This window comes from Schistocerca nitens, chromosome 4, assembly GCF_023898315.1.
Source record: "Schistocerca nitens isolate TAMUIC-IGC-003100 chromosome 4, iqSchNite1.1, whole genome shotgun sequence".
Lineage (NCBI taxonomy): Eukaryota > Metazoa > Arthropoda > Insecta > Orthoptera > Acrididae > Schistocerca > Schistocerca nitens.
The window spans coordinates 198,042,981-198,063,282 of NC_064617.1; the positions used below are offsets into that span (position 1 = coordinate 198,042,981).

General features: G+C 38.3%; 1 protein-coding gene across 1 annotated transcript in view; it reads right to left on the reverse strand.

The window, feature by feature from the left end:
• LOC126251979 (uncharacterized) overlaps positions 1 to 20,302 on the reverse strand; it is a 281,887-nt gene that overhangs the window by 109,093 nt on the left and 152,492 nt on the right. The window contains exon 9 of the mRNA XM_049952752.1: positions 12,756 to 13,067. Coding sequence (XP_049808709.1) covers positions 12,756 to 13,067 — 312 coding nt within the window. The remainder of the gene's footprint in view (positions 1 to 12,755; positions 13,068 to 20,302) is intronic.

Below are 20,302 nucleotides of genomic sequence, written 5' to 3' on the forward strand. Positions count from 1 at the left end.
ACAAAACAATGTGGCTCAAATGGTTCAAATGGCTCTGAGCACTATGGGACTTAACATCTTAGGTCATCAGTCCCCTAGAACTTAGAACTACTTAAACCTAACTAACCTAAGGACACCACACACATCCATGCCAGAGGCAGGATTCGAACCTGCGACCGTAGCAGTCCCGCGGTTCCGGACTGCAGCGCCTAGAACCGCACGACCACCGCGGCCGGCTAACAATGTGGCATGGCCTTGCCTAATGTCTGATGTAGTGCTGGGGGGAACTGACAGCATGAATCCTGCAGGGCTGTTCATAAATTCGTAAGAGTATGAGGGTATGGAGATCTCTTCTGAACAGCATGTTGCAAGGCACTGAAGGTATGTTCAGTAATGCTCATGTCTGGGGAGTTTGGTGGCCAGCAGAAGTGTTTAAACTCAGAATAGTGTTCCTGGAGCCACTCCGTAGCAATTCTGGATGTGTAGGGTGTCACATTGTCCTGCTGGAATTGCTCAAGACCATCAGAATGCAGAATGACCATGAACGGATGTAGGTGATCAGACCGGATGCTTAAATGAATGGCACCTGTCAGAGTCATATCTAGACATATCAGTGGTCCCATATCACTCCAACTGCACATGTTCCACATCATTACAGAGCCTCCACTAACTTGAACAGTCCCCTGCTGATATACAGAGTCCATGCGTTCATGTGGTTGTCTCCATACTCATAAACGTCCATCCAACCAGGCAACATGTTTCCAGTCATCAGCAGTCCAATGTTAGTGTTGATGGGCCCATCAAGACCAACTATAACACCACATTCAAACTCATTTAAATCTTTATAACATGCCATTGTAGCGCGCGCGCGCGGGTGTGTGTGTGTGTGTGTGTGTGTGTGTGTGTGTGTGTGTGTGTGTGTGTGTGTGTGAGTAGATGCATGGATATGCATGTACATACTTCTGTGTGAGGATTTAAAGTAGCATTACTTGTAGAGGTAATGCATAAAATAATTTTCTTTGAGTTTAGTGTAAGTGCTGTAATATTTTACAGAGCTCTTGTTTACTGATTAATGAATGATTACACATACACTATGTATGCAACTGACTTTTTTTCATAATACTGTTTGTTAAATGTTGGTCAATAAGTCTAAAGTTTCAATGTCTGAATGTTCAGTGATTCTAGGAATTTCTCACAACAGAGGAAGGTAAAATTATGTAATATGTAATATAATGGCATATTCAGATCATATTTTGGATTCACAGTTACATCTATCTTCATTTCTTCTGCCTGGAAAGATGGATGCCATGAGGTCTTCTCTTAACATACTGTATAATCAGGCGTCCTTCATATTTCTGTGAGCCAAATGGTCATAAGCCATGAGGTTTTGAACAATCGCCACTGATCTTCTACAGCACTGTGACCACTGTTGCTCGCCCTGGCAGCCATTTCCCTGTGGTTATGGACAGACTATAACGAGGATGGAATACCTCTAGTTCTGTGGGTCAGAGTATAAGGGGCCATCATCCATAATCACATGCCATGTTTGCAGAGAAGAGTACATTTGTGATTAGTTACTGATATGTGCATGGCATATATGTATGTTGGGCTGATTGGTGCCCTGGAGTCATTTTAAGTAGAAGAATGTATTATCAGACTTAGTACAACACTGTGCCAAGACAAATGGTGCTTGTGTACTTAGTGGTCCATTGGTGGTTGCAGACAGTTGTGAGTTGTGTGCATCAGGCAAAGCCAGTCACCTTGTTTAGAGCTACCTTTATGTTAGCAACTGATTAGCTAACTTCTATGTAAATGTAGTCAGTGTACCCATAAGTGTGGTTTCCGGAACACCATGATATCATGTCTTGGGGAATGGAATTTTGCTTGGTGGTGTTATTTTCACACTTAAGTGAGGTTGATGCTTGGGACAGGGAAAACAGTCATGTCAAGGCTGACACATATTTTTGTGATGTTCATGTTGTAACGGAACATATTAAAGGCTTTACTTTAATGAAGTATGCGATCCCTTCCAAATTCAACCAGTTTAATGAGTATTTATGATTATAGAAAAGTTATTGTGTATGTTAACTATGATTGCACAACATGTCTCCATAAACAGTCAACCCATTAAATTATACTGAATAACTGACCCACACAAAAGTTTATATCACTTGATCACTGATACAGCAAATGTCATCATGAAAAACACTAAGTTTATCTTAAATAATTAATATGAAGTACGAAAAATAGTGGCCAACTTAAGTATTTTGGATCTCCTTAAATAAAAATCACCCAGTGAAACCTATTTGTTCACTAGGAGCGTTTTCACTCAGTATTCACGTAATCAATCCTATTTTAGACGAAAACCAATGTAATTCTTAATAATTCATGTTACTTACTTATTTATGCAAATTAGAGAAGTCAGTTGACAAACTTCTAAAAAACGGCCTTTTTGTAACAAAGAATTATTCTGTCAAGTCAACAAATCTGTCTGTCATTTTAATAACATGTTAAATTATGTCACTCGATGCAAATTAATAACTTTTCTGCACAAATTATGATAACAGATGTACATGTGACTTATAAACTATATCTCTTTTTAGTAGTTCTTTGACAATGTTATAAATACAAGCAGCAAGAAGGGTCGAAGAACAGTCGGAGGCAGTCAGGGTAGTCGGAATGTCACTTTGGTGAAGTGTGTTTCTGTGTTATTGTTTGGCAAAACAATGCAAAGAACATGTAAAGGAAGTACTACTTTGTGTTGTGTTATGGTCTTTGGTGGACAGTGGAATTAAGATGGCCACCAAAGTAATAAATATTTGATGTTTACATACGTGTTGGTTTCGCTCGTTCTTTATCATCAAAAGCACATGAAAAACACGGGACCTCATGTTTTTTAACCCTAGACAACCAGATTTAGAGCCAGCATCAGCATCGAGACACAGCATCGATCCAGCAAGCAGCAGCGATTACTACAATACAATACATTGTAATGGCGCCAACCTAACATCAAGTGCTAACAAGCTCCGTAAATTGGAGTGAAATAGTGCGATTACAGCAACTAGAGATATCAACGACTAGGCGAACCATTACAAAAGTGGGGGCTCGTCCGGGATCTTTAAGTGCATCGATGATAATAGTGCAGCGATAAATTTCGTAAGTGCTTAGCATTCCAAAAAAAAAGTTTATTTGTGCAGTGTGTCAACAGTGAAAATATGTCAAAAATAAATAAATAAATAAAGTGTGTTTGTGCAACTACGAAAAACTATCATCACACCGCTCGGAAGATTAACGTCTGCGTTATGTCAATGGAATTCATCAATCAAGACTTCAGCTTCGATAAAACCGAATATAAGTGAAGAAAGCCAACAAGAACACCGATCACGACATCATAGCATATCTACATAAAGCAAGGTATTTTGTTGTTGTCATTTAAAATGATTAACTGTTAACATGTCTCTACCTGAGAGGGATGAGATCGTAGGAAATGTAAAAATTGAACCAGGGGATGGTGAACAATTAAACTTAACAGAGTGGCTAGCAGGGTTTGCAACTCAAATAAGCTCGCAACTTAAACAATCAAGTGAACAAGTAAGTTTGGATTTTAAACAATCAAGTGAACAAGTACGTTTGGATTTTAAACAATCAAGTGAACAAGTAAGTTTGAAACTTAAAGAAAACACAGATAGACTGGATAAGTTAAGTTTGGATTTTGATCTATTAAGTACTCATCTCAATGAGAAGTGTGAGGAAATTAAAACTACCCTCAGTAAGAACACTAGCGAACAGTTGATACACTTCAGAAAAGAATTTCAAGTTAAAGTTGAAAATTTAAATGAAAACATACAAGCGAACACAGACAGCATTGCTGTCATCTACAACAGAGTAGATACTGAAGTTGAAAGATTAGATCAGAGAATAGACAAAACATCAGAAAACCTTAAACAGGAATACAACCTGTACACCACTAATGTAGATACAAAAGTAGAAAATATACACACTAAATATACACAATTGGAAGATGCATTAATGTCAAAACAAATGTTTTACAATCAAAATACAATGTATGGACACATCCAAGTGAAATGCTTTCCTGGTGAAAATCTGCACCCTATTGACTTTATTCACCAATGTAAGGATATGTTTGTTGTAGGAATGTCAGATAACATAAAAATTAAGTTAGTAAAACGGTTTCTAGAAGGGGAGGCCCTATCCTGGGCAAATGAGAATAATGATTCTTGGAATACTTTTGAAGAGTTTGAAGCTAAATTTATTTGCAAATTTTGGTCACAATCCATACAAGCCAGATTAAAGTCAGAATTTCTAAATGGACCAGTGTATAGAGGGAAAGTAGGGGGAATGCAAAAATTTTGCAGAGATCAATTGAAAAAACTTGCTCATTTGAATAACTCTTTTGATATTATGACACAAATTGATGTTTTAAAAAGAAGGTTACCAGAGAGACTGCAGTGGGAATTGGTCCATGGACCAGACGATTCAATGGAAGAGTTCCTGAAATTTGTAGATAGATTAGATAGGGCCTTGGAAAGAGAAAATAACCAAAGTTTTGGCTCTGGCAGCAACCAGTATGGGGGGTGGAACAGGAATGTAAATAGAGATTATTATGGGAGGAGAGAATTTGAAAATTCTGGAAATAATGCTCCAAATAGGGGAGATAGGAGATATGAAAATGATTTCAGAAACAATACACAGGAGGGAGGATGGAGGAGAGATAACAGGAATGATAGAAATAGGTATTGGGGAAGAGAACAAGATAGAAGGGGGTTTGTTGAAACTAGTGAACAAATCTACAACTACAAACGGACAGACCGAGGAAACCAGCCGGGAAATGGTGGACAGTCCCACTAGATGTCCGTAGTTTTGGGGCTAGACAATATTATGACAGGACAACACATAACCGAAACTGGAAAAGGAGAGGATACAATGTAAAGAGTAAATACCATGAAAATACTGATGTTGTTAGAATGAATAAATTAGAATTTAATAAAAGGTTTTGGGATACTATGAGTAAAAGTGTGTTCAAGCACAGGTGGTTAGTGAAAGTGCAGAAGTTGAAGGTATTGCAGAGTTCCATAGTTGGGCTGAAAAGGATACTGGTGTTAATAACAAGTCAGACACACCACAAATAGAATCTATTTTGGGGGGTTTATTTGATAAGAAGGGGGATGACGAAGTGTTTAATGGAGCCAAAGACTCAATTGCTGAGATTCAGATACATGGGGGGGAAACTGAAGATGGGGTTGTTGTGGAGGAGGAGGAAGAAGTAATAGAGGGACATTTAAATGATGATCCTAAATCAAGTGATGTTATTGATGAGAGTGTGGAGGAAGAAATAAAAGTATTTGTAGAATTGAAAAGTGATTATGTGGTAAAGGTAAGTGATGTGACAAACATGGGTAATAATGAGGTTAATTTAAGTGAAATGCAGACTAGGGAATGTGTATCTGAGGACAAGCTATTGCCTATTGGGAACTTTGAAACACTAATCTATGAGAATGGTAATAATAATAATATTAAAGAAAATATAAAGGGATGGAATGTAAATGTGTGTTTTCAAGGGGAAAAGTTTTTAGAAGTTTTGTGGAACAACTATGGAAACTGTATAAACAAAGATGCCTTTTGGAAAGAATTAGCAAAGGTAAGTGCAACCTTGTATCCTATATGGTGGACTAGAATCCGTAGTGGACTTTATAAAAAATGGGGTGAAAACAGTAGTTTGTTGAGTGGCAACACAGTGTTAAGAGGAACAGATAAAAACAAAGGTTTATGTTTAAATGTCAATGCTTTGCAAACAGAGAGGGATGTGGCTAAATGTAGGAAAGAGACATTAGACTTAGGAACTAAAGAAATTGAAAATGATCTATTGTTTGAAAATAATGAAATAGACAAAGATGTTGAGCTAGGTTGTCCATATGTTAAAGTAAACATTGACATTTGTCCATTTGAAATAAAAGAAAGCCCACATCCTAATGCGTATAGACTTATCTTTCCCAGATCAAGAAGGTTATTTGGATTAAGAAACATCACTGAACTGAAACCATATAAACATAATTAAGCACATTTCCCTGTTTTAATACAGTTACTTACCCATTTTCTGTAAAGCATGTTATCAGCAAAGATTTTTACAGGGTGTGTCAAATAGCAACTACCACTCATCCTACAGACCCTGGAAAAGTTCCAGATCTCTGAGACAATGTTTTTATATTTTTATTGTCACTATTGAATATTAAATTTGGAGACATCTTCTTTACTTGCAAGGGGCAAGTTTAACCATGCACCCAAAAAGGTGACAAACATTTATTACCTTCTGTTTGTATTGTTGAATATGGGACATACTTGCACCAAATATAAAAGACAATGTAAAAATTGTTGTGCAAGACCCATCATTTTGTAACTATTGTTTTCTTAGGCATAAGATTTGTGTACAGTTTTCTACAGCTAATCAGATGTTCACCAAGTTTGATGTTTGTGTTAGGTTGTGACCAATTTAAGTGTGCAATTTTGGTATTCATATGCTCTTGTACTATCTTGACTGTGTCTCAATGGGAGACAAGTTTTTTAAATATTTTCCTTTTTTTTTTTTTTAAATGCATATTATATTCATACATGTGACTTCTCTAGTGTTTGTGTTTATATATCATGTCCATACTTATAATTATGTTCTTTGTTTTCATTTCCTTTATGTGGCTCAAAAAGAGCAGACAGTTGCAATATTTTCCTATGGAAATCTGACCTGTCCATCCATGTAATATATTTATGTTCCTTCTATTATCTTGATTAATCTGTGGCTCAATGAGAACTGACTTTGAAATAATTTACATATATTCTTTTTTATATATCTTAAGATCACATGTGATATATTTGTCTGTTTTTGATCATTTTCCATGTGGCTCACTGGGAGCAAAGATTAACAGTTTTTTTTACTTTCATATATTACTAAATATTTTTATTATGCTGTCATACTGAGAGCCATAACACAAAGTGCATTTGAAACAACACAACTAAAATATTTGCAGGAAAAAGTCATTTTGAAACGGTGTAACGGTCATTGTATACATACACATTATGCACAGTAAAACAAAAACAAAAATTATTATTAAAGTAGTACTTTTCCAAATTTTAACCATTTGACACATTTGTCCTAGTCGGCTAATATCATAAACATTTTGTAAATGATATTACCCGAGGGGGGTATTGTAACGGAACATATTAAAGGCTTCACTTTAATGAAGTATGCGATCCCTTCCAAATTCAACCAGTTTAACGAGTATTTATGATTATAGAAAAGTTATTGTGTATGTTAACAATGACTGCACAACATGTCTCCATAAACAGTCAACCCATTAAATTATACTGAATAACTGACCCACACAAAAGTTTATATCACTTGATCACTGATACAGCAAATGTCATCATGAAAAACACTAAGTTTATCTTAAATAATTAATATGAAGTACGAAAAATAGTGGCCAACTTAAGTATTTTGGATCTCCTTAAATAAAAATCACCCAGTGAAACCTATTTGTTCACTAGGAACGTTTTCACTCAGTATTCACGTAATCAATCCTATTTTAGACGAAAACCAATGTAATTCTTAATAATTCATGTTACTTACTTATTTATGCAAATTAGAGAAGTCAGTTGACAAACTTCTAAAAAACGGCCTTTTTGTAACAAAGAATTATTCTGTCAAGTCAACAAATCTGTCTGTCATTTTAATAACATGTTAAATTATGTCACTCGATGCAAATTAATAACTTTTCTGCACAAATTATGATAACAGATGTACATGTGACTTATAAACTATATCTCTTTTTAGTAGTTCTTTGACAATGTTATAAATACAAGCAGCAAGAAGGGTCGAAGAACAGTCGGAGGCAGTCAGGGTAGTCGGAATGTCACTTTGGTGAAGTGTGTTTCTGTGTTATTGTTTGGCAAAACAATGCAAAGAACATGTAAAGGAAGTACTACTTTGTGTTGTGTTATGGTCTTTTGTGGACAGTGGAATTAAGATGGCCACCAAAGTAATAAATATTTGATGTTTACATACGTGTTGGTTTCGCTCATTCTTTATCATCAAAAGCACATGAAAAACATGGGACCTCATGTTTTTTAACCCTAGACAACCAGATTTAGAGCCAGCATCAGCATCGAGACACAGCAGCGATCCAGCAAGCAGCAGCGATTACTACAATACAATACATTGTAATGGCGCCAACCTAACATCAAGTGCTAACAAGCTCCGTAAATTGGAGTGAAATAGTGCGATTACAGCAACTAGAGATATCAACGACTAGGCGAACCATTACAATGTGCTATGGTAGAAATGCCACATTGAAGTTACAAAGTTTTCTGAAAGCTCATTATAAAAATGCTCCTATTAATATATGGTACATATCTGTAGCAATGAATATGAAATTAAATTGAAAATTTTTTTACACAAACATTACACAAATACTGGCAGCAATGTGAAATGACATGACATCTATCAAATTCTTTTGGCATCTACTGAACAGAACTAGAGTGGTTGCCCTCAATAAAAGTTTTTCTTTGCCATGCAATGGTCCCAGCATTTTGGGATGGTTGCATTTACAATATAATTTCTTTTCATATCATGATAAAATATAAATGCTATCTTACTCCAATTACATTTTTTAAACATAAATTCACTTCACTAAATTTGCACAAAATAAAAAAGTTAATGCAATGATCAAAATGTGGCATTCGAGGCTCATAAATTAAATTTAAGGAAACAATTATATTTAAAAATAAGTATAACAAGCAAAAATAAAGACCATAATCATTCTGATAAGGATTTAAGCAAAATTTCATTCTGTAAGGATTGAACATGTCAGCTCAGAGCCTCATTATGCTATCACAATAAATTATTTTTGTCACATTTTCACTAACAGGGGTCCATGTGGGTGGATGACTGCATAGTGTGAAACCTGGCACCCAGTATTACACCACTGAATGAATCATTTCAAAAAGTCAGTCTCACCCGCTATGACTCAGTGGCAAATATTTCTTTACTATATTCAGAAGTAAATGAATTATAATGATAACATTTGTAATTCAATCAGACACTTATAACTGATTCCTGCATTGTGATATACATTGCACATTGAACTCTTCTCTCTCTTTATTTTCTTCCACTTGATACTATGTAAACCAAACAAATAAGCTTACCTTATTCTACAATGTTTCTTGATTTCCTGTCGGCAAATTTTGCAATCACTAAATAAAATTATATTTCACTCTCTTGATAACTTCTACTGTTATTAAACAGTACTACTGTACTCCATTAGTCTACAGTGACCAGCATAAAAATGATGACCCAGTAGAAATGCAGGAAAAATGTAAGTACAATATATCATTAAAATTAGGCCACTAACAAGATGGCTCATATCAAAACTATCATAAGAAAATTAAATACACTGTAGAAGGAATGAATTACAGTAGTAGCAGGCTTATTAAAATAAATACAGAATTCATTAATTGCTTTCTTATTGGTGATCAACTGAACCATTCTTTAATAGATTGGAATATTAAAACTAGCTCTGACAACACTAGGGAATCCCTCAGTAAGTTTTGTGGTATTGTCAATTTATGACAGGTTAATGTGTGGTGTAGCCAGTGCACACTTTTAAAAATCAGTTAAAATTGTTGCTATTTGTTGTACATTTGGGAACTACAATTTTTTGCTTTGGGCAGTAAGCCCTCTAATGTGCGGGGCCCACAGTGTTTGTTAACTCTTGTTATGTGTCTAGTCCAGCACTGCACAGAATGTTTAAAATATTTCCACCTGCTGTCATGTTACAAAAAGGAGGGTGTCAATTAGAAAGGCCATATGATTTATGTGGTTCTCTGTGACACAGTAAACTGTTTGTAGAGTCCAGCTGCATTCTGCCTGCAGCTTTTCTGCAGCTGCACATCACTGGCCCCAATGACCAGGAAGCAGACATCTCAAAGACATAGACAGACTTAATTTCTATTAAAGATTTAAATAAAAGAAATATTCAGCTCAGTCAACTATCAGTCAATAAATCCACCCATCCAGTCTCAATGTTTTGGCACATCTGTTACCCAGGAAATTCTTTTTTGGATGATTTTTAACACATCTTCACATACCAGTAGTCATTAAACTAATTGTAAAATTTATTATAATATAAACCAATAATTCATATGATAGTAACAATAACATTATGGTGGTTATAGTCAAAACAATTGATTACATTACATTCATGTTAATATCTTGGAATCGCTAAATTTTTCAGTACCTACATCTGAACAAAATTAGTGTTTGATTAACTGTTATTTACTCAATCATAGTACAAGACACAAAGACAGTTTCCACAAATACTTTATCTCCTAGTCTAGGGTTCAGGGAGAAGTATTACATTCTAGCGCAAGGTGTTTATCAAGCTCCCATAAGATGTAAAGCAGAAAACTGGGAATCCCTATAAAGCTGAAATTAAGGAGGACACCTTATTAGACAATTTGACAGCTGTAGCAGGTCAATGCCTGATGACTGCATAACTGCCACAGGTCACAGCTGTTCCAGCATTAAGCCACACTGTTTAGCCCCAATATTTGATATTACCACCCATTCTGAAGCACTGATGTAACCAAAATCCAGATACCCCACTTCAGCATTAATGACAGGGTGACTATGTGACACATGAGGCATCTACACAACAACACACTGCATCAGTGCATGGGTAAATAGTGTCTGTCAGCCAGCAAAAATAATCACGTAAGCCACCTGTGTTGAACACGCTACTGCTGTGTTTTCCAGAGAAAGTATTGTCACTCAGTCAATGTCTGCTACTGAGCCATCAACATAAGTCAGCATTGTTCAACAAGATCAGTTACCATATGGTACTGTATTGGGCACCAATTGGCCTGAGGATCAAACTGGAACCCTACTAGACACCAGCCTGCTTGGTGACTTGTTAGGGTACATTGTCAATGAGATGTCAACTGCCAGATTTTGCTATGCAGATAACTTCATCTCTGCTGTAAACAGACAGGCTGTCAGCACAACATACTCCCCATATAGCCATGAAGTACAACTGCACCACTAGCTCTGACTCTGTACCAGCTGCAGCCTGAGCTGCCTGCCCAGCAAGAATGCTCCACTCCCAAGCCATGCCATGTTGTTTATGGCCACAGCTGGGATCCCAAGAATGTATGGGCACCAAGGACCTTGGGTTTAGTGCCCACCCTACATGCTGGACTTGGGCCAGGAGCACTGCTCTATACCATATGAGATCAGTATATGAGTCTGGTTCTCGTGAATGTGCATTTCCAGGGCAAGGAGGTCAAAATGGCCACCTTGATAATCTCCCCCACCCTCCAACCATATTGAAACTGCATAATACTGCCAGTGGCCGCAAGAGCTAGCTAGTGGCCATTTCATCAAGATTCAAGGATTGAGGATTATTGTTAACTTATGAGGTGTAGCAATATTTATGATTAACATGTTTCTATTTTAACAGGTAGTAGATAACTGTTACTCTTTGTATGACATCAGCGTGGCCACATGAATATTAATCTAGCAGAAGTACGCAAATACCAGTTATTTAGTATATCTAAGGGAATGTCAGAATTATTTTCTTCTTTTCTTAGAGCAAGTTTATTGTTAATGTAACACTGAAATTTAGCTTCTACCAGATGTTTCTCTTTCATTAGCATACAGGGTGAACATTAATAAAACCATCAAACTGTAGGGATCGATTCCTGACTGGAAATGGAGGAAAAAAGGTCCTGTGAATATGTGTCCTGAAAAGCATTGTTGCCACAGTAGAGGGTGCTGACTAATGAAAGTTCCTCTGTCCATATGCCAAGCATTCCTTGTGTGTTGCAGGTTGTGTGATTGTTGCAGCATGCTGTAAGCAGCAGAATGGTTTGGTATTCATGTCAGAAACAATCTGAGATGGTGTTCTGTATGTCCAAGCAGATGGAAATGGTTGAGAGGCAGCACAGCTATACCAAAATATTCTTTAGAACTGGTCGGAGTGGCCGAGCAATTCTAGGCGCTTCAGTCTGTAACCATGCGACCGCTACCGTCGCAGGTTCGAATTCTGCCTCAGGCATGGATGTGTGTGATGTCCTTAGGTTAGCTAGGTTTAAATAGTTCTAAGTTCTAGGGACTGATGACCTCAGAAGTTAAGTCCCATAGTGCTCAGAGCCATTTTTACCATTTTTTTATTCTTTAGAACATGGTCCTCCAAATCTGGTGTACACACAGTCTGTTGCCCCCCACATATTTGTCTGTCTGCAAGGTCACATAATCACAAAAAAACCTTAAAAGGGCTTGAAATGTTATATGATGTGGTTGGCTTCTGTAAGTGCGCTTGTTTTGATGTATCTATGCTGCGTCTCAACCATTTTCAAATGCTTGTATACGAGCACCATCTCGGCTTGTTTCTGACGTGAATATTAGACAGTTCTGCTGCTTGCACTACACTGCATCAATCACACAGCCTGAAACACACAAGGAACACATGCCACACAGTCAGGGAAACTTTCACTTGTCAGTGTCATCTACCATGGCAACAATGCAGTTCTGGTCACATGTTCATAGCATTTTTTTCCTCAATTTCCAGTCAGGAATCAGAACCCGCAGTTTGTTAGTTTCATTAATGTTCATCCTGTAAAGGTTGGCATGCTCCTCAACCCTGAAAGTGTAACTGGTGAAGAAATAATAACTAAAATAAAAATGAAAGGAATTTAGTGAATATAAATAATACCTTTGATAGTTATCTTCCATGCAGATGCAGTAACTTTGGTCCCAGAAGGAGATTCTGCTGAAAGGGTCCACTTTTCAGGACCATGAGTACCTGAAGTGGAACCTTCAGCTATAATAATGCCACATTCACTTGAATCTGAATGTAAACCCCAATATCTAAGATCTGGTGAGCTTAGATTCAGAAGATCAAGAATAGTTCCATTTGGAGTTGTTGCCATACAAGATGAATTGATAGGGACTGCAACATCCAGCTTAAAATAAATGTCTTCATTTGCCGAAACAGATACTTCATTGGGAGAAATATTTGGTGACTCTGAAAAGAATCATCAGCAAAGTGCAAAATTAAGTTTCCAGCTTGTAAAGCACAGCAGCTGTGATATTTTTATGCTAATAATACACTCCTGGAAATGGAAAAAAGAACACATTGACACCGGTGTGTCAGACCCACCATACTTGCTCCAGACACTGCGAGAGGGCTGTACAAGCAATGATCACACGCACGGCACAGCGGACACACCAGGAACCGCGGTGTTGGCCGTCGAATGGCGCTAGCTGCGCAGCATTTGTGCACCGCCGCCGTCAGTGTCAGCCAGTTTGCCATGGCATACGGAGCTCCATCGCAGTCTTTAACACTGGTAGCATGCCGCGACAGCGTGGACGTGAACCATATGTGCAGTTGACGGACTCTGAGCAAGGGCGTATAGTGGGCATGCGGGAGGCCGGGTGGACGTACCGCCGAATTGCTCAACACGTGGGGCGTGAGGTCTCCACAGTACATCGATGTTGTCGCCAGTGGTCGGCGGAAGGTGCACGTGCCCGTCGACCTGGGACCGGACCGCAGTGACGCACGGATGCACGCCAAGACCGTAGGATCCTACGCAGTGCCGTAGGGGACCGCACCGCCACTTCCCAGCAAATTAGGGACACTGTTGCTCCTGGGGTATCGGCGAGGACCATTCGCAACCGTCTCCATGAAGCTGGGCTACGGTCCCGCACACCGTTAGGCCATCTTCCGCTCACGCCCCAACATCATGCAGCCCGCCTCCAGTGGTGTCGCGACAGGCGTGAATGGAGGGACGAATGGAGACGTGTCATCTTCAGCGATGAGAGTCGCTTCTGCCTTGGTGCCAATGATGGTCGTATGCATGTTTGGCGCCGTGCAGGTGAGCGCCACAATCAGGACTGCATACGACTGAGGCACACAGGGCCAACACCTGGCATCATGGTGTGGGGAGCGATCTCCTACACTGGCCGTACACCACTGGTGATCGTCGAGGGGACACTGAATAGTGCACGGTACATCCAAACCGTCATCGAACCCATCGTTCTACCATTCCTAGACTGGCAAGGGAACTTGCTGTTCCAACAGGACAATGCACGTCCGCATGTATCCTGTGCCACCCAACGTGCTCTAGAAGGTGTAAGTCAACTACCCTGGCCAGCAAGATCTCCGGATCTGTCCCCCATTGAGCATGTTTGGGACTGGATGAAGCATCGTCTCACGCAGTCTGCACGTCCAGCACGAACGCTGGTCCAACTGAGGTGCCAGGTGGAAATGGCATGGCAAGCCGTTCCACAGGACTACATCCAGCATCTCTATGATCGTCTCCATGGGAGAATAGCAGCCTGCATTGCTGCGAAAGGTGGATATACACTGTACTAGTGCCGACATTGTGCATGCTCTGTTGCCTGTGTCTATGTGCCTGTGGTTCTGTCAGTGTGATCATGTGATGTATCTGACCCCAGGAATGTGTCAATAAAGTTTCCCCTTCCTGGGACAATGAATTCACGGTGTTCTTATTTCAATTTCCAGGAGTGTATATGTTTTAATCTCAGTGTTGCATATACTAAGACTGAAAAATATAGCAGTTTAAATCAAAACAAAGACATGTGTAGCTAGTTGAATGCTGCCTCATGTAATTATAATGAATATAAACTAGGTTTCAGTGCCATTGTAAAAGAAATTTAAAGCTATTTGTCTCTTGCCATACTAAAGTACTTTTCTGTGATTAGTTGAATGGTTCTCAGAATTTCAAAATTTAATGCTTTCCAGAATTACAATAGTCAGCTACACATCCATGTCTAAGTCTGAAGATATATTCAACAGTATCATCTATACACACGGCACTCATTAATTTACTACAGTGCAATGTGTTTCACATCTTTGTGGCTGCTCAAATTGCAAAACTTGTTGCAAGAGAAGAAGAAAGAGCTGTGCAAGTGCACTACAGGGACAGAAGACATGTCTGAGAGGCTGTAGGCAACAATAGCTGTGAATGTGTGAATGGCGGGGTCAGGGATTTTCTCTGCCTCGTGATGACTGGGTGTTGTGTGATGTCCTTAGGTTAGTTAGGTTTAAGTAGTTCGAAGTTCTAGGGGACTGATGACCATAAATGTTCAGTCCCATAGTGCTCAGAGCCATTTTTTTGTGTGAGTGGGAGCATTTTAGCCAGCCATTCACACATGCTCCAGCACATCTACAATATAAAGTGATATTTGTGCATGGATTGAGGATTTTTTGGTAGGAGTGTGCAGCAAGTTATTTTGGATGCATAGTCATCAACAGATGTAGAAATAACTTTGTGTGTGCCACAGGGAAGTGTGTTGGGATGCTTGCTGGTCATGTTATATATTAATGATGCTGCGGCCAATATTGATAGTTACTTCAGACTTTTCATTGATGATGAAATTATCTATAATGCAGTACTGTCTGAAATAAGCTGCATAAATATTCAGTCAAATCTTGATACAGTTCCCAAGTGGTACAAAAATTGGCAACTTTCTTTAAATGTTCAAAAAGGTAAAACTGTGCACTTTTCTCTTATTATAATATCAGTGAGTCATAGTTAGAATCAACCTCTACAAAATAGGACTTACAAGGGCTATTGAATGTGCATGGAGCAGGGCAGCATGAATGGTCACACATTTGATTGACCCATGGGAGAGTGTCACCGAGATGCTGAAGAAATTGTAATGGTAGACCCTTGAAGGTAGATCAAATTTATCCTGAGAAAGCCTACTCACTAAGTTTCAAGAATGGGCTTTAGGCCTAAATGATGGCTCTAGCAATGTGCAAAAACACCCTAGGCATTGTTCCCATAGCAAATATGAGGACGATATTAGATTAATTATATCAAACATGGAGGTATTTAAACAGTCATTCTTCCCACAATCTGTATTTGAATGGAACAAGAAAAACCCTAATAACTCATATGATGGGTTGTATCCTGTATCATTCACTTCACAGTGGTCTGCAGAGTATAGTTGTAGATGTAGTTGAACCTTGCTGATATACTTTGTAACTGATTAACTATGTTCTGTATGGGAACAACTTTTATTGTTTTATCTGCTTTGGGAAAACATAACTTTATAAGGATGAACTGCTGATATATTCTTATAATATAACCAAAGATATTAATAATACCAGTTGAAATCTACAGTCATCAGTGCATAAATATTCAGATAAATAAATGCTAGCTGGAGACAACTTTAACATACTGAGTAAAGACTGTGAAGTCTATGGATACAACTACAACCATCACACCCTAGAAAAATATCTGGTCAAGAACCAGAGAGAATTCTGGTCCAGTGTAAAATTGCTAAGTGGGTCTAAGGCTTGTTGATCAGTTGGTGTGACAGCTGAAGATAGCAAAATGAAAGACAAAATTTTAAATTCAACATTTAAGAAATAATTCACACAGGAGAATGTTACAAAAATACCAGTGTTTGACGATTGAACAGGCTCCTGTATGACCAACATAGTAGTAAGAATCCCTGGAGTAGAAAAACAACTGAAAGTGTTGAAAAAAAAATCACCAAGTACAGATGGAATCCCAATTTGGTTTTATAATGAGTGCTCTATGGCACTGACTCCTTACTTGGCTTGCATTTATCACAGATCTCTCATCCAGTGCAAAGTCTTGTATATAAGAAAGGTAGAAGAGTGAATTCACTAAATTACAGACAAATATTCTTAACATCTGTTTGCTGCAGGATTCTTGAACATATTCTGAGTTCAAATATAATAATTTCCTTGAGACTGAGAAGCTTATCTCCACAAATCAGCATGGTTTTAGAAATAAACAGCTGTGTGAAACTCTGTTTGCCCTTTCCTCATGTGATATACTGTGAACTATGGATGTAGGCAACATGCAGATTCAATATTTCTAGATTTCCAAAAATCATTTGGCACTGTGCCCCATTGCAGACTGTTAACAAAGATATGAACATATGGAATAGGTTCCCAGATTGTGAGTGGCTTGAAGATTCCTTAAGTAATAGAACCCAGCATGTTGTCCTCGATGATGAGTGTTCATCACAGACAAGGGTATCGTCAGAAGTGCCCCAGGGAAGTGTGATAGGACTGCTGTTATGGCAGACAGGATGGGCAGCAATCTGCAGGTGTTTCTTGATGATGCTGTGGTGTACAGAAAAGTGTTGAAATTGAGTGGCTGTTGCAGGATACAAGATGCTTTAGACCAGGGCCGGCCAGAAATTCTGCACACGTGCGGTGCTCCTGCACATGTGCAACTTCCGGGTCACAGCGTGCACACCGCAGCCATCAGCGTTCATGTAGTGCATGTGTCTACCCACAGATGTCGCTTTATCCACTTGCTGGGATACTCTGTACTGGCGCATTCTAGTGCTCTTTCCACAGCTTGCAAGCCAACCATGGGAAGGTATTTCGCATATTAAACATTTAAAATACTGTCACAGTCTACTCATTGAGACGTCTACTTTTATGTTAACAGTCTAACCCAGTAAGACAAGTAATACAGTTAACAACCATGGGTTTTTATTAAGGCAGCTTGACTGACGGCACGTAAATACGAGTAATGTTTTTGATCTAGTATTTAAGAAAGAGAGCACTTAGCGGCTTCCAACGAACCTTATTCATGATTTCAAATAACATTAAACAAATGCAAAGTTTACTATAACTAATTCTCGGTGCCCTCAGTTACTCCCACATAATTTCTGTCTCACTGACCTCTCGATGATCACCTGTTATTTCAATACCATTATTGCTACATCTTTCATCAGCTCCATCTGAAATCTGCATAATAACCGACAATTAGATGAATGTTACGTTTTATCGACTTCAGCTGAGCGTAGCCCTTCACACACTAAAAAAAAAAATGTATACGTAAGTATGCATTGGAACAATCGGTTTAATGACCAACTTTCCTGATAATAATGTAGCATGGAGCAGAATGAGGCACTAATGCACAGTTAGTAAACAATAATTTTTAATTATGAAAGGAATAAATCCAAACACGTTTATCACTGGTCATGAGAAATGATAATCAAGTTGATGTGTCTCATCCATTTCCTTAAGGACATTTAATTTTGATTGCCGTTCTTCACTCTTGAGTACACTACACTCGTCTTTGTGATATGTATTGTAGTGTCTTTCAATTGAAAACTTACCCTGGCTGCCTATTATTCGGTGGCATAGCAAACACTGTGAGTTTTCACTAACAGCTACAAAAAAGAATTGCAGTTCTCAGTCATTTTTAAACGACTGAGAACATAGATCTCCCGTCCTTTGCTTTTTCACAGTACCTGCCATTTCTCAGTACTTCTCTGTTAAGGTTACGGTTACCGGGGGTAAACGAGACTGGGTATGTTGCGCTCTTGCTTGTACCACATAAACAGGGAAGTGGAGCCGCCGCCGTTCATTTAGGACACGTGTCTAATAACAGATGTCGCTGTCGCTCGCTGTCGCACACGTGCGCACATGTGCAGCACTCCCACACGTCTGCACACTGTGCAGTGTTTGGCCGGCCCTGCTTTAGACAAAGGTGAAGCTGGTGTGATGAATGGCAGCTGGCTGTAAATCTATAAAAATGTATGTTAATGTAGATGAATGGGGAAAACAAACCCATAATGTTCAGAAGCCTCATTAGTAGTGACCTGCTTGACATAGTCACATCGTTTAAATATCTGGGCATAACATTGGAAAGCTATACAAGATAGAATGAGCATATGAGGATTGTGGTAGGGAAGGCAAATGGTCAGCTTCAGCTTAATGGAAGTATTTTGGGAATGTGTAGTTCATATGTAAATGAGACTACATATAGGATGCTGGTGTGACCTATTCTTGAGTACTGCTTGATTGTTTGTGGGTTCTGCACCAGGTCAGATTAAACAAAGAGATGAGCTGCTACATTTGTCACTGGTGTGGTCAAACAACGTGCAAATATTGCAGAGAAACTTTGGAAACTCAAATGGGGATCCCTGGAGTGAAGGCAATATCATTTTTGAGGAACACTATTGAAAAAATTTAGAGAACCAAATTTTGTAGCTGACTGCAGAATAATTCTACTGCCCCCAACATACATTTTGTATAGGGACTATAAAGAGAAGATATGAGAAATTAAGACTCACATGAAGACATTAGTTTTTTGCTCACTGTATTTGTGAATGGAACAGGAAAGGAAATGACTAGCAGTTGTACAGGGTACCCTCTGCCATGCACTATACAGTGGCTTCCAGAATATGTATGTAGATGTACATGTAGAATATTCACTTATTGGGGAACTAATTGTATTTGCATGTTCATCTGAGCCTTGTGGACTGAAAAACATAGACTGCTTATTTAAATGGATGAAAGTTCTTTCAATGTTGAATTGGGGGGATTTTCTATTTCACCTTCACTAATTTCTTTGCAGCAGTTGTATAATAAGAACAGAAATTGTTTGCAACTGCCCATAATCAGTGACTTTTTTCCATCCTGTGATATACAATAATCTTGTGAGTTGTCTTCTTCTGCATAAGATCCTGGACAGCTTTACACATGGAGCTACTTTCATTTGTCATTTCCCTTTATTTTTACTGCTTTTATTATACATCAAAATCTAAGTTGATTTTTTAAATAAGTAAGAAATTCATGGCTGTTGTTAGTTTTTGAGAGCAAAAAAAATCTTGAAGTTCCTGCTTCCTTTTACAAGAGACCCTAATATATAGTGATAATATGTTTAATGTCTGGAGAACTTGGGAAATCATTTGCATAATGTATTAATAAGAATGGAGGTAAAATGCAGTCCTTAAGGAAATCAACATGTATACTTCTTATTCTCCTTTTCAATACTTTTTCTTCATCATACGTATTTTCTATACACTTTTGTTTGTTTTTCAAAGGTTTTTGTAGTAATTGCATCAGTTTTCTAGTGACACCACTCATCCAAGTATTTTGACAACAGTGCTTCATGATTTTCTCTGTCAAAAGCTTTGGAGATATCTAAGAATACCACTGCTGCAAGGGACTTTCCCATTAGTTTTTCAAGTATATGATTGTACTGCTGCTAACATGGCACTACAAACTCAACAGATACCATGCTGAAAAACATCTAACATTTCAGCATTAAAGATGATTTTTTAACATTATTTTTTCAATCACTTTGCTGACTACTGAATTAGGGCAGCAGATCTGTAGTTCTGAAAACGCTTTGTTTCCTCCTTTTTGGTTAAGAGATTGACTACAGCCATTTTCAACTCATCAGGAAATACACCATCTTCAAGAATGTGATTTATAGGACATGCAAATGG